The sequence below is a fragment of the Panthera onca genome, chromosome A1 (assembly GCF_046562875.1).
Source record: "Panthera onca isolate mPanOnc1 chromosome A1, mPanOnc1 haplotype 2, whole genome shotgun sequence".
NCBI classification, from domain to species: Eukaryota; Metazoa; Chordata; class Mammalia; order Carnivora; family Felidae; genus Panthera; species Panthera onca.
In genome coordinates this window covers 232659194-232678401 of record NC_138339.1, presented here as the reverse complement: position 1 = coordinate 232678401, position 19208 = coordinate 232659194, and the positions used below count along the sequence as shown (strand labels likewise).

General features: G+C 43.6%; 1 protein-coding gene across 2 annotated transcripts in view; it reads right to left on the bottom strand.

The window, feature by feature from the left end:
- The window catches only part of FLT1 (fms related receptor tyrosine kinase 1), a 176479-nt gene that overhangs the window by 146726 nt on the left and 10545 nt on the right, over nt 1–19208 (bottom strand). For both annotated transcript variants that reach the window (XM_078443807.2, XM_060637463.3), the window contains exons 3-4: nt 1957–2053; nt 1325–1551 (exon numbers count right to left, since the gene is read on the bottom strand). In XM_078443807.2, coding sequence (XP_078299933.2) covers nt 1325–1551; nt 1957–2053 — 324 coding nt within the window. The remainder of the gene's footprint in view (nt 1–1324; nt 1552–1956; nt 2054–19208) is intronic.

Sequence of the window (19208 nt, the reverse complement as noted above, 5' to 3'; positions counted from 1 at the left end):
CTGCCTGCCACCCTCACGTCCCTCCTGTGGGAAGTGGGCTGACTTCCCCAAGCCAAGATCCCAGACCTACTCCCCCCCTCTTACTTTGAAGTACATTTGCTCCATTCCTGTGATGGCAAACTGCTAGTAAGTTGTTATCTACCCCCTTGGAAAAGTGCAACATGTAAAAACAGGAGCAGAGAAGCAGCTGAGTCTCAATCAGGCTGATCAAAGCTAGAAAGATGTTACTGACTGTATCACACAACTGTTCTACTGTCTCCTAAAACTAGTTCTGAATCTGGGCGATCACATGTTATGCTCGGTAAAACACGGTCTAGTTGTCTCATTTCAAAGCTTAAAAAAAAAAAAAAAAAAGAATCCTGCCCAAACTCACTCCAATGCAAGGACTCACCAGAAGGCAGACCCACCATGTATATTTAGACTATCGACAGCAATGGTTGCTTGTTCGGTTTTTTTAACTTGATTTTGTGCCAGATGCCAACTAATTTTGCTTTGCGTTCTCTAGAGCCTTGGGGGTTTGTTGTTGTTGTTGCTTTAAATCCCACCCAACAAGTTTTGGAAATTGGTTGGAACTAAGCAAGGAAGAACAAAATGATGGGCCATTTTCCTCATTCTTTCTTGGGGACCCGTTTCTACCGTCAACGTATATTTCTTTAAGGATTTTGCATTTCCCGCCTGTGAGTATCACTTGGTTTGTTCGTTCTCCAAGGAGTGAAAAACAGTGCCATAAAAATTATAACTGGAAAACAATTCATTTTTCCCTCTTGCCCATATTCTACTACGGAATGATACACGCCCGCTCCTACTGTCATTACAATACTTGCTCGATGAACACGAAATAATTCAACATCATCAACTGGAACCAATTTTGTAACATTCAAGGGACATTAGCAACATTACCTTTGTAATTTAGTAGAAAGAACAGTATTTTACAATTCTGACATGTAAGAGAATACAGTTGTGTTAAAGGACAAAAAAAATCTTACATTCTATTTTGCTCTTAATTGAACTAAAATCTTGTCGCTCATTTATTGATCCAACTGTGCGATGGGCCACCCATTTACTCTCGGTGCTATGGATACGGCGGTGAACGAACTAGACAAGAGTCCCTCCTTGCAGGGAGCACATCATTGACTACCGGGCCTTGAGGATTGTGATTGAAGCGGACACTCAAGAAATGCACTGAAAATGCATTCCACCAGTTTCTGGGGGCAGAATCTCTTTCCTGGTTCATGTCCTTCACCACTAGGAATGCCCACTTTCCAAGGGACCAGGGTGAATTTATATCTCACGGCAAACAGAATGTAGAAAACGGAGATCTTACCATTAATAAATATATAGATTGTAGATTCTGTTTTCTTCTTCTTTGAAGTGGGTGTAGATAGATATTTGCAGCTATAGAAGCCAGTGTGGTTTGCTTGAGCCATGTTCAAGGTCAAAGTACTGCAGAACTGTTTATCATTCCTTCCACAGGCAGATTTAGTTATGCTCAGCCTTTTGCTTTCCTTTCTCACTGTTTCAGGCAAAGACCATGAATGGGCTGCTTCCCCTCTGCAATCACAGATAAGGAAACACAACACAGTGAGGGCTGGGGCCAGGTCCCAAGCATCCATTTCGTTAGGAAGCGCTGTTCTGAGGGCCTTGAAAGGTGGTCATCTTCTGGACAGAGACACAACTTGGCGTTTAGAAAGCTTTTAAACAACTTGGAAGCAAAATGCAAAAAAAAAAAAAAAAAAAAAAAAAAAAAGGCTAGGGGCATCCCTTCCGTGTCTCTCCTTGACCGAGTGAATCTCTCCTTATGAAGCTGCAGCATACAGCTCGCACTTTGCAGATCACAAGAGACCACTGAAGTCCCCACCTTTGTTCTCTGAGAGGCCACGTTTCTACTCCGCCAGGGAATGATTTTTGCATTAGGAAAGGCAACCAGGGTATCCCGGAACCAACACAGCCACTTACCTACATTTGAGATACAGTGTCTGGCCTGCTTGCATGATGTGCTGGGAGCCTTTTAAACTCAGTTCAGGACCTTTTAATTTCGAACCTGAACTAGATCCTGGAAAACAAATTTTGGAAATGTATTATTCACAAATTGCCTTCTCATTTTCCTTAAGTCCTATCTTTCCACGAAGATCACTTCGAACCTTTACCTTGCTTGCCCGTGCAAAAGGGTACATGTCATATTAAATTCTTTTAACTCACAATTTTTTTCCAGTCCTAGCCTCATTCACATATATGCCCTATTATACCAGATGATTTAAGTAATATCCTAAAACCATTAAATTTAGAACATTAATAGATACATGCACGTTTCTAAATGCAGCCACATTAAGAATATAAAGTAGCATCAAAAACTCTCAGGATTAAATGTCAGTGTCCTTCAAAACTGAACTTCCACCCTGGTGGATAATCTGGTCGTACAGGCCTGGCTGATCTTTTTTTTTTCTCAAATACAAAGTATACACACTTCCTGGGTTATAGACATACTTCAGTGATTAGTAAGGTCATGATATTTTGGGTGAGTCATTTCTCTTTCTGAACGAGTTTCCTCATTTGGAAAACCAATTATAGACCAAAATCGGTTTTAGAAGCCCTTGGTTTGTCTTACATAATCTCCAAGTTCCCTCTATAATGGAACAGAAAAAAGGAACTATTCACCTCTACGTGACATTCGACAAGCATACTTCATGGGGAATGTTGTGAGACAATGAAATAAGCCACACAAAAGTGCCTGGACATCTACACATCTCCATACAACACGATAATAGCATCCACCTGAGGGACTCTGTGTGCCACTAAGCCAAGCCACCTCTCTCTCCAGACCTCAGTTCTCTTATCTGCAAACCGAGAGACTGGGCTAGATGACCTTGGGTATCTGACTCCATTTCTGACATCTCCAGTCCCATGATCCTTGGAACCATTCGTGTTATTGGAGGGTGATCCTCTCCTGAAGCGGCGTTGGGCACTGACTCATCACAATAAATATCAAGAAGGATCTCTCCTGCCTCCTACTCTCCCCCCCCCCCCCCCCCCCAGTGGAGGCAGCTGCAGATGCCTGGTAAAAGCAGGACATCGGGGCCCAGGATTAGCAGGGATAAGGGTTAGGGGGGTGGAGAATGGATATTCTTGGAGGAAAATTGGAGCCAATCTTGGAGCCAATCTTAAAAATATTTTTTCACTTAAGAAATAGGCTCACGCGGTGGAGTTCAAGATAGATGGCTGAGCCGAACAATCTTCTAGGTTTTCATGTCAGATCACAGATCAGGGAGATGAGATACACAGGTCAAACTCCACGGTTAAGGCTAGCAGTGCTCTCTAGCGTTACTCGTGGGTCCTATTATCGCAAAGAAAACTAGACTTAGTTAAAAGGCCTGCATTTGAAGCTTAAGTTCTCCACTTACTAAGTGCATGGTCTTGGCATTCTGTACTGTTGCTCCTTAGTATCCTCGTGTGTAAAACCGGAAAACCCATGACCTACCTTGCAGGCATGGCGTGTGGTTTCAGTGCTGTGTCATCTAAGTGGTGGGTGCTGCCTGACATGGGGCAGATACCCAATCGCTGCCATCTCGCAGACTTGCTCTCCCCGACTTGTGTCACCGAGTATTATGTTGAGATGTAATTGCAGAGACATTACGTGAACTTAATCTACATTTCCGGTGTTTGCTGGTGATATATATTGATGTTGTAAAAGCAACTTTTATACACCATAGGTCCTGGTATCAGATTGCTACTAGGAAAAAATGGCTCCATATGAACTAATTTAAGTTAAAATCAAGGTTTCATATGGATGCAATCGGTCTATCCAATAACCCCACAGAACACGTCAACCCATTCAGGTACCTAGGGAAGCACTTTGTACTTTATCTTTAGGAGTTTCCTGAGGCAACATGTAGCTCAAAACCAGTGATCCGTGGGAACACTAAGTTTTTCTCAAGCCACAGTCAGCAACTGATAACACCTATCCTGAAAAACGTCCGGGCCAGGATACCTGCTGCCCTTCTTTATGGCACGGAATTCCGGAGATTTAATTAAGCAGTTGTTCATGTGCTGGAAAAAATCCAGCGAAGACTCCTGCAGAAAATTCTGGCAGTACGTGGAAATATCTCTATGGCTGACGTGGAGATGATGAGCTTTCTCACCCAGGAGAGGCCAGGGGAAAGCCTCCCTTTTCGTGACATGAGGTGAACCCCACTGCCTACCACTTTGGTTTCCAAATCATATGAATCTTTATCAGCGCCCCCCAAAAAACAGCACTCCTGACATTCATCAGAAGGAAGCTTGGACCTCAAAGACCCACCCAAATCACAGCTGAGGGAAGTGCTATACAGAGAAGGGGCCCTTAAAGAACCTGCCATCCAGGGGCACCTGGAGGCTCAGTCAGTTGAGCGTCCAACTCTAGATTTTGGCTCAGGTCATGATCCCAGGGTCGTTGGATCGAGACCTGTGTCGGGCTCTGCACTGAGCATGGAGCCTGCTTGGAGAAATTCTCTCTCTCCCCCCACCCCCCACCTCTGCCCCTCTCCCCAACTCCCTCTTGCTCTAAAATGAAAAAAAAATTAAAAAAAAAAAACAAAACAACCCGAATACGCCATCCACACACTCTCCTCAGCACTTCCCATCCCATCGTCCCACTGAAAGAAAGCAACACAACTGAGCAGTTAAATAAGACACAGAAAACGATAGGGTTCTTGGAAAGTTTAGGGGGGAAAATGCTAAGAAAAATAGTTTGCTATATAATTAGCCTCCCCCGACATCAATGAATTTTGCACTCGGAATGAGGAAGCTAAATAAAAGTAGTTGATTAAAACAAAGGAAAGGAGAAGGAGGAGTAGGAGGAAAAGATCTCCAAGGAACTGGACACTCTGAGTATCCCATCATTCTTCAGTGAATAGGAAACCAGAATCTCATAAAGATTAACGGACGTGCCAAGACTATAGCTTAACAGGAAAACTAACAGGGAAAAGGAAAGTGAAATATTTATTCCTCAAATGCTTGGAAAACACATTAGGCCTGAAAACATTTTTTAAAGCAATTTAACGCCCATACACCTACTTGAGTAGTGAAGATTTGACTAACATCCTTTGAGTCTCTACTGTAGGTCGGCCCTTTCTCCATTTCACTAGGGATGTATATCAAGATATATAAATACGGGGGCGCTTCGTGGGGGGCTCCGTTGGTTAAGCGTCTGACTCTTGTCAAGATCTCATGGTTCATGAATTTGAGCCCCACGTCAAGCTCCGCACCGAGCGCGGAGCCTGCTCGGGATGCTCTCTCCTTCCGCCTCTCCCTCCAAATAAATAAATAAACGTAAAAAAAAAAAAAAAAAAAGATATAAATATGTACCTATCCCATATCCATTGTCACAGCAAGTGAAAATCAGCTGGCTCTTCTCAGTGATGGCTCAGAATCACACTGCCCAGTTGGAAACAGATCCCCAGGATACTTTATTTCCAAAAGGGGAGTGCTAGAATTTAACAAGGATTCTCCCCGTGTGAAGCTCAGACGGGGACCCGAACTGCCCACCGTTGGCCACGGTGGCCCAGAAACCTGGTTTAAACAAATTATGGTCCCCTCAGTGAATTAAGTGGTCTGTCAACTACTGTTTCTGTCCACCTCAACTACAACATACAGCAGTCTCACCTTATCCGCAAGGGACCAAGACCCCCAGTGGATGCCCGAAACCACAACAGCACCAAACCCTACATATACTATGTTTTTTCCCACGCATACACACCCGTGATTCAGCTCAGTCCTTAAGGTTGGCACAGTAAGAGATGAACAAGAATAATAAAACAGGCCAATTATTAGAATACACTGTAATAAACGTCACGCGGGTGTGGTCTTTCTCGCAAGGTATCATATCGTACTAGCACCCACCGTTCTCCTTCTGATGATGTGAGATGACACAATGGCCACGTGATGAGGTGAAGCGAGGTCAGTGACGCAGGCTATTAATGACCGTCTGCCCCGTACATCAGAAAGATGATGAGTGCTTCTAGGCCACAGGCGGCTGAAACCGTGGAAAGCAAACCCAGACATATGGGGGGACTACTGTAATCATGAGAGGCGAAGAGATCCAGTTCTGTCAGGAAAATCATCATTTAAATAACAAAACAAAAAACAATGCAGACCGTGGAAATGGGTTTATCACATGCTCCTTTATTAGAATAAGCTGTCAAGCGTCGTGGTGTAATAGCGTTAAAAAACTACTGTGGGGGGTACCTGGCTGGTTCAGCGAGAAGAGCATGTGACTCTGGATCTCGGGGTCGTGAGTTGAAGCCCCACACTGGGTGTATGGTTTACTTAAATAAAAAACTTAAAACCAGTAGGTGTATACGGACTTAGGGGCCTTATTCTGATAGAAATCATGAAACATCCAGATTTTTCCAGTTTTTGTTTAGCATCATTGATCTCTCCAGCTTAGGTACTAACTGGCTCTGTGGCAGCCACGGGCATATCACGTAAGCCTCAGGTGCCTCATCTGCCAACAGAGGGGGGTGGCCTGAGAATTTCAGAATTCCTTCCAGCCTAAAAGTTCTATGATCTGGAGATTACAGTCACTGATACCCATGTACGAGTTAGAAATCACGTCAAAAATACTCATGAGGAATGAAGTACTTCTATACACACTACAACCTAGATGGCCCTTGAAAAGATCATGCAGGTGCACAAGAAAGGAAAAGGCCGTATTAGAACATAGGGAGAAGCCGGCCGTCTACAAGCCACGGAGAAAGGCCTCAGGAGAAACCAAAGCTGTCGATACCTCAGATTTGGACTTCCAGCTTCCAGACTGTGAGAAAAGAAGTGTCTCTCATTTGAGAACCCAAAGCAAAAACACCACTGCTAAGTGAAAGCAGCCTGTCATAAATGGCCACACACCGTATGCTTCCATTTGTCTGAAATGTCTAGCGTAGGCAAATCCACAGAAAATACATTAGTGGTGGCTAGGGGCAGGGGAAGAAGAAAACGGAGAGTATGGGGCTTCCTCCTGGGGTGGTGAAAATGTTCTAAAATTAGATAGCGGTGGTGTGGTAGGGTCCTCTCCCTAAGGATCGAAAATAAACAAAAACAAAAACAACCTCAAGGCAACCTGACTCCACGCGTACGTGATAACATCCCTCATGACCTCGTAACACGAGACCACTTTTTATCAGACTGCATGTTTCTGTGTTACCAAACATGGCAGACAGCGAAAGAGAAAACGTATAAAAAAAACTACGCTGCGTGGCATTCAGCTCGTCGGGTCTTCGGCTACGAACCCAACGGAGCAGTCCCGGCACAGATCGAGTTGCTTCCTGGAGAGCAGAGTCTCGGTGTCCCGACCCTCTGTGCCAGAATCCTGCTACGGCGATGGTTGCTCAATACTCAATACGTTAAAAAAAAAACACCGAATTATAGGATCTCACAGTTCGTGGGATCAAGCCCCACGTAGGGCTGACAGCATGGGGCCTGCTTGGGGTTCTCGCTTTCCCTCTCTCTCTGCCTCTCCCACATTCTCCCTCTTTCTCTAAATAAATAAATAAATAAATAAATAAATAAATAAATAAATAGACAAACAAGCATTTTTTAAAACCACACCAAATTATGCGATTTAAAATGGTGAGTTTCATGGTAAGTGAATTTTATCTCAAAACTTTTTTTTTTTTTTAAACAAAGAACTTATGGGGAGCCTGAGTGGCTCAACCCCCATTTATGGGCTCCGGGCTGGGCATGAAGCCTAAAGTAAAATAACACGGCAAGATTAAATTAAATTAATAAAATAAAAAAATAAAGAAAATAAAATTAATAAAATAGAATAAGATCTTATGGCTAAAGTAATCAGGTAAGTTGAAGACACGGAATATGGAGCTATTTTGAACTTCGTTGCTACATACTTCTCTATCACTATTAGATTTTATGCTATTTTTCCAGCTTAAAGCTGCAGAAGGCTGATTTTTTCCTTCATGCTCAGTAACGTCACTCTTTATGTGTTAGAAGTTTTACAAACATATTGCAAAAAAAACCTCACTGTTCCCCCGAATTACAACCTTTTTAATTTGATTCGATGTTAAGTCACTTCTAATGGCGTATTTTGAATTGTAACCATTTAAATTGGAATTGTAACAAACTGAGTCACATTGAAAACTGTTGTTAGAGCTCTCTGTAGAAACCTAGCGGTGTTTCCTTTCATATTAAAATTGAATTCTAATTTACTTTTTTAATGCAAAGCTTTGTAGATCAGATTTATTTCAAATGAGATGCATCTGTCTTTGATTTTGCATGTTTTCAACAGTACACAATCCTACATGATAAATGACCTCTTTATCTAAGTATAAATCCCCAAGTATCATGTTTCCAAAATTTGATTTTAAGACCATGAGCCTTTAGCAAGGTTGTATGAGGTTAGTTAAGCATAATTCATAATAAAGGAAGATATTCTTTCCCCAAGATGCACTTTATTAAAAGCGTAAGTCTCATAGACTAAGTTTTATAGAGTCTTTCTGGCTGGAGGCAAGGGTGGGAGAAAGGTTATGAATGCAACTGCAGATGAACCAAATTTCTAGAAACTACCAAAGTTTTTGATTGGGATCTAATTCCTGCGGGGCTCTAGTGCTTAATAAAAAAGAAAAAAGAAGCTGAACCTTAGTCTCAACCTCTGTGTTGTGCCTTTATTAAAGTATTGATCAGGTAACATAAAGGGTACATTATAAGCGAGTGCACCATGAGAACGACAGTCTTTTTTTTTTTTTTTAATGTTTATTTATTTCTGAGACAGAGAGAGACAATGCATGAGTCTGGGAGGGGCAGAGAGAGAGGGAGACACAGAATCGGAAGCAGGCTCCAGGCTCCGAGTGGTCAGCACAGAGCCCGACGCGGGGCTCGAACTCACGGACTGCGAGATCGTGACCTGAGCCGAAGTCGGTCGCTCAACCGACTGAGCCACCCAGGCGCCCCGAGAACGACAGTCTTAAGTGAAGACCCCACCACCTGCAAAGCTGGCAGCACGAGGGCATTATAAATGTATTTATACATATAACGCATGTTTCATTTCCAGCATGATGGAGAAAGGCCCAGGGGTTCATATTCCATCTACCAACGGACCACATGGAAGACAGGAAAGCCATGGGGATCTGCGCAGCAGCGGCATAGCTTGAGTCCACGGTTAGCCAAATGTTAATTTTCAAAATGTTAGTTTTCCCCCCCCAAACAACTGGCGTTAGGTCAAGGAAACTCCAAAAGAAAAAAAGGATGTTAACCTAAATACATGCACACATACACACCTCCTGACTCGGATGCATACACCTCTCTCTGTGAAAAGGTCAACGTTGTTTTAGGTATGGGGGGGGAAGCGGGTGTAGCTGTGTAAAAGGTCCGGGTGGGGGGTGAGTGTTTGAATTGTTTCCTTCATTGTTTTAGACATAGGGAGAGCTCTTTTTGGCTGGGATTTAGAAGCCGACATGTATTTGGCAATGGCACGGAGCTCCTGCTGACTTACTGCTGACTAATCCCTTATGTTGATAAGATTATTTGCAACTTTTGGATGGACAAATACAGGATATTTTACATTAGAGTAATCATGTGATGGATCTCGGGGTCTACAGAGGTCTGAATGTTGAAGTAGCTGCTGTCCAACAACCATACGTTTAATTTGTAGAAAGCTGCTAATCCCAGGGGTTGGCTATTGTCCTTTACGTCTTACGTGATGTTAAGCTCACGATTTTACCACACAGATCCACAAAAAAGAATTCACTGGCTTCTGGCTTTAGAGATTTTACTATTCGAAGTAACCCCCAAATCTTTAGACTCTAAATGTCGAGTGTCTGATCCCCATGCTTTAGCAGAAAGTTTTAAATCGTCATTTACATGGCATTTGTGCCTTGAATTCAGTGGAAAAAAAATAAGGGAAGAGATTATGAAATTATTTAAATGTTAATTTCAGCAGTTAGTGTTGGCACATAACCCATAGATATGTCCGCTTGAATAATTCTGCCACGGTGTGTTTTAAAGCTGCCTTACCATTTGTGTTTTAACTGTCCGCCAACAAAATTCATAAATAGTTTTTGCAGCGCGAGGCACAGAGGACACACTAGTAGCCTCTGGTGTGGCCGATGTCTAAAATAATCAGAACTCGGACAGTCTTCACTGTACCCACGCGTGAGTCACTGGCTGCCTTCATTTTCCTTTTACAAAAGTTATTTAAAAGAAAGAATTCTGCATGGTTTAAGATGTTTACCAAGAGAGACGTACTCTCGTAACACCGACATTCCTACTATCAGTGTTTATGAGGGGGCACGTCTTCAGCGTTCCTCTCCGAGCTTTTTACTTAACGCTGGCTTCTCGGAGGGTCATGGTTTAACAGGGAGCCTTCATTTATCATTAGGCCTGTCACTGCACTACCATCAGGAGCCTACCCTCCCAGTGACCTGTACCCGTGCACAGCTCCTTTTCATGTGACATCAGAGTTAATTAAGGTTGGTCAGTGAGAAATCTCCTGCCGACCAAGAAGTTACCTTTTCCCAAAAAAGGCTCGACTCCCACACTGCTGCTCTTTTATTGAAGGAGGTCAAAAACCACCTCCACAGAGCCGTCTAACAACATGTCATTTCAATTTACCATACGATGTCACGGAAGTGATCTGAGCTGCCCGGAGCAAGGGTTAAGATCTGGTTGACAGGGCACGAGACGTAGCTCGTAAAGTATTTAGTAGAGAAGTCTGGTAGACCTTCATCTGGTTATGCAAAGGGAGAGGAACAGAATAATCTTCACACTCTAAAGGTTTTGTCTGTTAGGTAGTGATTCTCTACCAATAGCAGGAAACCCAGTACATCTGGGGCGTAACCCCGTTGGCCTCTGTTCTCGCCCAGTTGTTACCGTTCGGAGGACTGTGGGGAAACGGGGCCCAGAGCCCCCTCGTATAGGATGGATCGCGGTCACCGACAGTGTTGTGCTGTCGCTCACGTCGAATCGCAAGTTATTTCAGGCCAGAATGTATTAGTTTTCAGGTTATGAGTGCCTGAGATTCAGAATGTATTAAATTTCAGCGCATGCACACCTGAAAAGTCGAAGTGCCGTTTCAATAAAAACGCTTGCAATATATGTAAGATTAAGTATACAGCACTTGGTTTAATGGAAGCAACGGTTGTGTTCATCTTTCAGAGCTTGCTACGTCCTCTTCAGAATCACAGCGCTCTGAAACAACACAGTGCGGTCAGTGACAGAATGCTTACGGCCAAGAGAGCATTTGGATAGAGCTGCGTTATTAGAAATGGTGGCAGTATTAATAGAGTGCACGGAATGCCTTACCATCAGCCTTCTAACCTCTAATCTCTTGGTTAGAGCACAAGTTTCAGTTCTGCCAAAGGCACCCTCCGTGTTATTTTTAAATAGACAACTATTCCCGAAACTAATCCAACATTGTATGTCAACTACACTTCACGAAAAAAAAAATTTTTTAAGGATTAAAACCTTCATACAAATCCAAACAATTATCAGTCTAGAAGCAGAGTACAGCGTGTATGCAACCCACAATTTTAAACCTAAAGTTTTCTCCCTTCTGCACGGCATTAGGATTACAGTTGGGCCTACTACCAAATATGTTACCAAGTGCTCTGTGTCTATTAACTGTTCAACCCCAAAGGGCCAGGCATCTACGGAGATGATGGGAGCAGGAATCCGAATTTCAGGGCCAGGTTATTTACACGGATCCCTGTGGGTTCTATCAGCAAGGAAAGCATCCCAGAGAAGATATGGGGAATATTTAATCGTTTCCACATAGGAGCTTGCCAAAGAATGGTTAAAGCATATGAACAGGATTGGATTATTCATCCACCCATCCATTCATTCGTTCACTCATTCATTTATGAAAGCATGCTTGTGCCAGTGGGGGAGAGGGGCAGAGAGAATCTTAAGCAGGCTCCATGCTCAGAATAGAGCTTTACATGGGGCTCGATCTCATCACCATGAGATCATGACCTGAACCGAAATCAAGAGTTGGATGCTTAACCGACTGAGCCACGCAGGCACCCTGGAACTTTTAAATTATGTGTAGTCACTGCCTATAATCTGTTATGTAACACAAACAAACTGCAGATTCACACACAGTTCTTTCTGGGGAAAAAAAAATGAATATATCATGGAGTTGTATATTGTGATGCTATTAAATAGCCATAAAAAATGCACGATGCTGAAGATTTAATTAAAAAAAATTTTTTTCAAGCTTATTTATTATTGAGAGACAGAGACAGAGCGTGAGCAGGGGAGGGGCAGAGAGAGAGGGAGACACAGAATCCAAAGCAAGCTCCAGGCTCCGAGCTGTCAGCACAGAGCCCGACGCGGGGCTCGAACTCACAAACCGCGAGATCATGACCCGAGCCGAAGTCGGACGCTTAAACCGACTGAGCCACCCAGGCGCCCCTGAAGATTTAATTTTGAATCCAGAATAACACCTTAAGATCTGTGTGTCATAAAATGAGGAATGCTAGAAAGCAAGTAAGAAGGCAGGCGAGAGTGCACCTTAACTCTACTATCCAGCAAGGAAAAGCCAAAAACGTCACCACAGTCTACCAACGTTTGGTCTCTTTTCACATACTCTTCAACCTTATAATCTATTACTAAGAATGACAAAGTACCACTTGCTTTGCACATAAAAACGGGAGAAATAAAAGCGTGGCAGGCTGTGTGATACAGTTCTCGTGTTCATTGTAGGCTCACACTGATCCAGCTTCGGAAGCCTAAGCTACATCGAGAACTTTCTTCTGGAGTACTTTAAATGGTCTGTAACAGAGGTGCTTTATAAATTCCCTCGCTAAGAGGCGAGTTGAGAGATCTTTGCCTTTGTAACCAGTAATATATACAAAGCCTCTGACCCTTGTGATCTAATGGCCAAGTGTGTGCAATGAAGTTATCCATCATAGGGGAATTGAGTTTTTGAAAGCTATGTTAGCATACTTTCTAAGGCTCGTTAAAACACTATTCTTGACCATTGTGTTTCTGTTGTCAAAATCAGTTTCCTTCTAAATTAAACAATTTGAAATACACTTGCTTTTCATCACGCATTTTTTGGAGACTAATCCCGCTTAGACAATGGAATGGCTATGCCGACTGAATTGTTCTTTTTAATTCTGGCTTCCTTTCATTTCCACGTTTTCTTAAGACTCGCTTAATTTACACAGTAAATATAGGCAATCTTTTTACGGATTCACAAACTTAAAAATAAATCTTGTCTCAGGTGGAACTAATGTTCTACACGTTTTGCTGAGAGCCAAGGTTCTAGAAGGGAAAGTAACCCACCTCCTGCATAAGCAGTTCAGTTTTTAAAGAAATAATTTACTGAATGGCTTTTGCTCACTTCAGTAGGTGGTAACAAGGCCTCCCTTACAAATATCCATAAAAGACTTTACAGTCATTTATACCCCAAACTGGGAGAATACTGATTTTAGTTCTCAGGGCATTTTTACTCATACACTCTCATTAACCTACCTAGAATTTCATTTCTAGAATCAGCAGTTTTGACACTATCCAAGATATCACACCTCTGATGGAAGAAAAAAATAAAACAAAACACCAACTTCCGCTACCGGTTGGCCATCAACCTAACGGGCTTTTAGTATACGTGCTGCCGAAGCGAGCACAACCTAACGGGCTTTAAAATAACTTACGAATCAGCTGACTCTGGAGGACAAGCCCAAAATCCATAAGCAGAAGTTACATAAAACCGGAAGGAAGAACTCTGTAGAGAGGTAGGAAGGTCCCCAGTCGCCAGTAAAGTTAAGCCACCAATTCCCCGACAGGAGACTGATGCACTGGGTTAAGCGCTGGGCTCTCAACCACGATCCTAGGAATCTGGGAACTTGTTTCTTTCATTTATCTATCCTTCTTATCTCTCTCTCACTGCCAGCCAGCCCTGGTTTTTTTTCCTACTACATTCCCGATATGACCCCTTTCTCTCACCCCTCACCTTGGTGATTTCTCTGATCTTAAACCTCAGCATTTATTCCTCCATTTAATATCTTAAACATATACGAAAAGAAGGCCAGAATAAGATGAACAAGATCACTTTCTGTAAAGTGCTTGTAAATCAGGCTGCACGAGAGATAAAGATACACGTATGTAATATCATATATACAAGTGTATGTAGATTATAAAATTTCATACTTGCTAATTCACATATAAATATAAAACTACATAATATCTGTGCGTTATCACAGCAAAGTACGAGATGTGGGGCAGCCAGCCCAGCCCAGGGACTGAGGGACGTTCTCACAGAAGAATAGTGTTGATGGTAAGATCTGAAGAATGAGTGTGTGTTCGCTAAAGGTAACGTTTGGTTCTCTCTCTCCTTCGAAGACTTCCAAACCTTCAAACCCTCTGAAGCTTCATCTTTCCTTCAGACAACTGTTTTCCTTTATCAACTACCCTTAATGCTCTTGCCTGAACAAGTGCTTTCCTTGACCTCTTTGCTGAGAGGAGAAAGCCGTATTGTCTTCTTCCAATGCTCTGGTTTGCATATTTTTTAAAATCTGGGATTTATCTGGCTTTACCGGCCACTAGAATAAAAGCCACAGGGAACATTCGCTAGAAGATCTGCCCAGGTCATGCTGTGCTTCTGGAAATCCTGGAAGAGGTCTAGGGTGGAGGTGAAGCAATGAGAGGAATAAAAAACAAAAAAAGATCAGTTTTCACTTGTAGGATTACATTAGTCGGGACTTGTCTCTCCTCCTCACCTGTCTTGTCCTCCTAGCCTACCCTGGGGACGGTCCAGAGCCAAGAGGAAACAGTCTTCAACCCAAATGTCTTTATCCAAGATGGCAAAAACAACAGCAGTGGCGGTAACATTACCTAATGTCATCAGGCTGAATTGGTGTACCTAAAAATTAGGATTCCCAGTCAACTGTCTCCCTTCTGTGCTGGGCTTGGGAACCTTGACCAGCTAAGAGTTTTCCAGAGGGAGGGCTCAGCTGAAGAAAACCGCTCTTGGGAATCATTTCTCTAGTGGCTGAGCAGCTTAAATCCTCACGTTGAATCTGGAGTTTAGATTCAATTCAAGAGAACATGGCCAGCTCAGCCCAAGATAAGAAAGGGGTCACTGGAATCACAGAATGGCCGGCACGGAAGGAACAAACATTACAGGTGTGCTGGGAGACTGACTGCCAGCTCTTGGGCAGATTTCTGCCAACCTCCTCTCCACACGCCCACACAGGTTCTTAGAAAGTGAACCAATGTGGAACCGTGACTCCCACAAGGGCCTCTGAAACCCAGAAGAATGGCTATGATACAGTTTCATTCAGGTCCACCAGCATTTATTGAGTGACTACTGTGTGCCAGGTACCGCACTGAATTCATAGCTGGGAAGATGAATCAGGGCTCTCAGCCCTGAGGGTCCCCTCAGGTCATGAATCATCTAGAAGCAGATTAGGTGAATACCAAGAAACGTAGGAGATAATCTAAGTCAACACACAGAGATCACCTCCTAACTATGTATACCTTGTTTTTAAAGAACATAGTTTTGAGCGTAGGAAGTCCTAAACTCTTCACTAACTTAAGGGATTCACGTCAGGAAAATTCCACTAACTTCACAAAATAAGACATATCTTCAGTGGCCAACATGGATCACAACAATCACAACTATGTTTGCATCTTGAAATAAGATACAATGGGTTAATGGACGACAACTGCTTGAGCACCTTATTTAAGCGAGTATGTTACAATGTTCCAAAATAAGTCTTCTACGCATGCCTGGATTCACAGGGGAAGTTGCACATATACTTAGAAGACTGGTTATGAAATAGGCATGAGGAGAATTAAATTTGAGATGATCCATGTTTCCCCTCATGTAATCACAGCAGAAAGTACAGCATTCCAAAACATTCCAAGAAAATATACTCCTTAAAAGAAATTTCCCATCCCACGTTTAGACTTAACATCCCCCCCAAATGGTGAGTGAATTCTTCTAGCAAGGCAATCATCTGCCCACCTGCTTGGCCTGTAAAACACATTCAAAACCCAAAACCACTATCTCTGCGTTTTGGGATTCCATCGCCCCTAACAAGACATACCTGGACACAGAATCACTAAGTTTAACGTCAATCCAAAGAGGCTAAGGTGAGTTAGAAGTTCCTGCAAATTAGCATTTATGTGAGTTTCCTGAGTTTCTCATTTGCCTTCTAAGTGACTCTGTGTGACAAATACTTTGCATAGGCTATTTCTCATTTACCAGGTGCCAGGACAGGGAATGGGATTGGGCAGCGTGTGGAACAACCAGTTCTGATTTGCACATCAACAACGTGTGTCAAATATTCTCTAGCCCCCAAGAAGTTAGAGGTACATAAGGTCCATTCTAGGACAATCCAATTACTCAATCCCCATGCATTTCTTTTTTTCTCTTAGTTCTAGTCGAATTCCCTATGGAAGGGTGCCTGGGTGGCTGAGTAGGTTGAGCGTCCAACTTTGGCTCAGGTCATGATCTCAGGGTTTGTGGGTTCGAGCCCCGCGTCAGGCTCTGTGCTCTGTGCTGACAGCTCAGACCCCGGGGCCTGCTTCGGATTCTGTGTCTCCCTCTCTCTCTGCCCCTCCCCTGCTCATGCTCCATCTCTCTCTCTGTCAAAAATAAACAAACATTGAAAAAAAAAATTTTTAAAGAATTCCCTATGGAAAAGATTTCAAAGCTATAAACATTTCCAAAGAACAACAGAGAACAAAAATCTGATCCAGCAGGAGATGTTATGTGGAAAAGAGGGTTATCCAGTGTTTTCCCAAAAGAAAACAATGCCATTAATCACAGGCGAAATGCCATAACTAGAGTTTACAATGCATTTTCAAGTTGTTTGCAATCTCTTCTAATACAACCTTGCCTTTCCAATTGTTCACATCTACTTTTCGCTTCTCTAGTGCCAACTTAGAAAAAGAAAACAATAGGGGCGCCTGGGTGGCGCAGTCGGTTAAGCGTCCGACTTCAACCAGGTCACGATCTCGCGGTCCGTGAGTTCGAGCCCCGCGTCGGGCTCTGGGCTGATGGCTCGGAGCCTGGAGCCTGTTTCAGATTCTGTGTCTCCCTCTCTCTCTGCCCCTCCCCCGTTCATGCTCTGTCTCTCTCTGTCCCAAAAATAAATAAACGTTGAAAAAAAAAAAAAATTAAAAAAAATAAAAATAAAAAAAAAAAAGAAAAAGAAAACAATAAAAAAAAATCAGACGGTATATATATCACCAGTCCTTATAATTTTCATCCAAGCTATATATCCATTTGGCTACATTTTCCACTGTTTGCTTGGAACAAACACTAAAACGCCTCCATAGGTGGCAGGACAGGGCTTTTCTCACATTTGGATGAACGTGGCCATATTCTGGTATTGAAGAGATTCTCTCAAGTGATCGATCAAGGAAGAAGTGGAACACTTTTTCCTCTTTCTCGACTTCTTGCAGGTTTGAATACCTGAAAAGAATGATCTAGCTGGGGAGGAGAGGCCCAAGACACAACAGGGCTTGAAAAAGATGCGTCCATTTTTGATAATGGTAATCAGCAAGGTAAATCATCTAGAGATACAATGTACAACAGGATGACTATAGTTAATGCTGCTGCATAGTATATTTGAAAGTTGCCAGGAAGGAAGGAAGGAAGGAAGGAAGGAAGGAAGGAAGGAAGGAAGGAAGGAAGGAAAAAAGAAAACTTGTGCTGTCCATCCTCAACTGAAAAGCAACTCCCTCTAGAAGATGCTCTCAGACAGTTGTGTTTTTCTCACACACGTAGAGCTTTCCATTCTAGACCCCAGAAGCCAAACTCTTTGGTCTTCCTTAATTCCCCGATTTTGTCATTCAAGATATGTTGGGTACAGTAGAGAGAGCCACCAATTTCAAAGTCAGAATGACCTGGTTTGATTCCTGGCCTGGGCACTCCATAAGTGTGTGACCCTCAGCAAACCCTCAGGGTTTCAATCTGTAAAGAGCAAAGTTAAAAGTGCACTTGTTGGACGGTTGTGAAGAAGTTCACCCAACTGCCAGATGTAGAGCCTGCGCCTAGGAGGGGCTTAGTCCACGCATCCTCCCCCTCCCCCTCCCCCAGGGCATGTGACATCTGCCTTTGGGGGTCAAACACACATCAGGGTCCTTCCCTGTGCTCCAGTCTCATTAGGAAAAAACTCCAAGTCTTTGAGGTTTCCGGGACCTCAAAGGTGCACAGAGAAGTAGACACTTAATTCCTGGAAGCAATCTGGCAGAGGGCAGCCCCGGCTTTTTCAGAGGACCTGTTAGAATCACAGCGCTGGTGTGGCTCACCCGTCCTTCTCCGTAATCTGCATTACGGAAAGTCACAGACAGGAAAGCAGTTTGGAAACTCACCCCAAGTCGTGTTCTTAGCAAACAAACCAACATCATGTCCTCACTGGCTTTCGGGATCCTTTCTTGACTTGCGTGCTTTGGAGGGGCCTTGCATCCCCAAGATAAGAAAACCCACACGATTAAAATCCCGTCTCAATGGAGACTTGACTGGAGTCTGCCACATGCAGGAGTGGAATCTCCCGAGGCCGCTTCAGGCTCGAGTAGCGGTGGCGTCTCACATTCTTTGGAGATGGCAAACCTCCAAGGAGAGATAGTTTTGACAGAAGGGAAAGACCAGCACATTCTCATCCACGCTCTTTCCCTTCTCCCCTTTTCATTTAGGCTGTAAGGCATGGGGGCGGGGGGAGGGGGCTGGGGAGTCAGCCACATCAGACCAGAATAATCCCAGCTTTACTTACCACTTCTGCGCGCTTCAGAATTTAATTTATGGAAGCCTCGGGTCCCTCGTATTTAAAGGGACTGTGCCTGCCTCTCAGGACGGAGTCAAATCACAGATACGTATCCAAGCGCCCGACAATCCACAGGGGTTAGGTTCCTCCTTTCTCCCTTCCTCAAGGGGTGCAGCCCCACCCCATCCTCCAGAAGGTGTTCCATCAGAGACCCCGTGATACAAGTCAGAGAAGTTCAGAGCCGCCCCCACTCCGAATCTGAGGGTCGGCTGTGCTTTCTCGCTGGTATCACGGTATTCGTGAGAGGCCAGCAGCCCCAACACTGTGTCACCTTAACCGTGACCTGTGTTCGCTAATCGTACGATGGAGGACTCGGAAGCTCTTGGAAAAGCGGTCTCAACCCGGGAGACCATTCAGACGGTCAAGGCATCCTTCACTAGTATTTTCTTGGCCAAACGCCAGCCTCGATGTCTAGACGGAAGAGAGAAAGCTAACCGAGCTAACGGTGGCGTG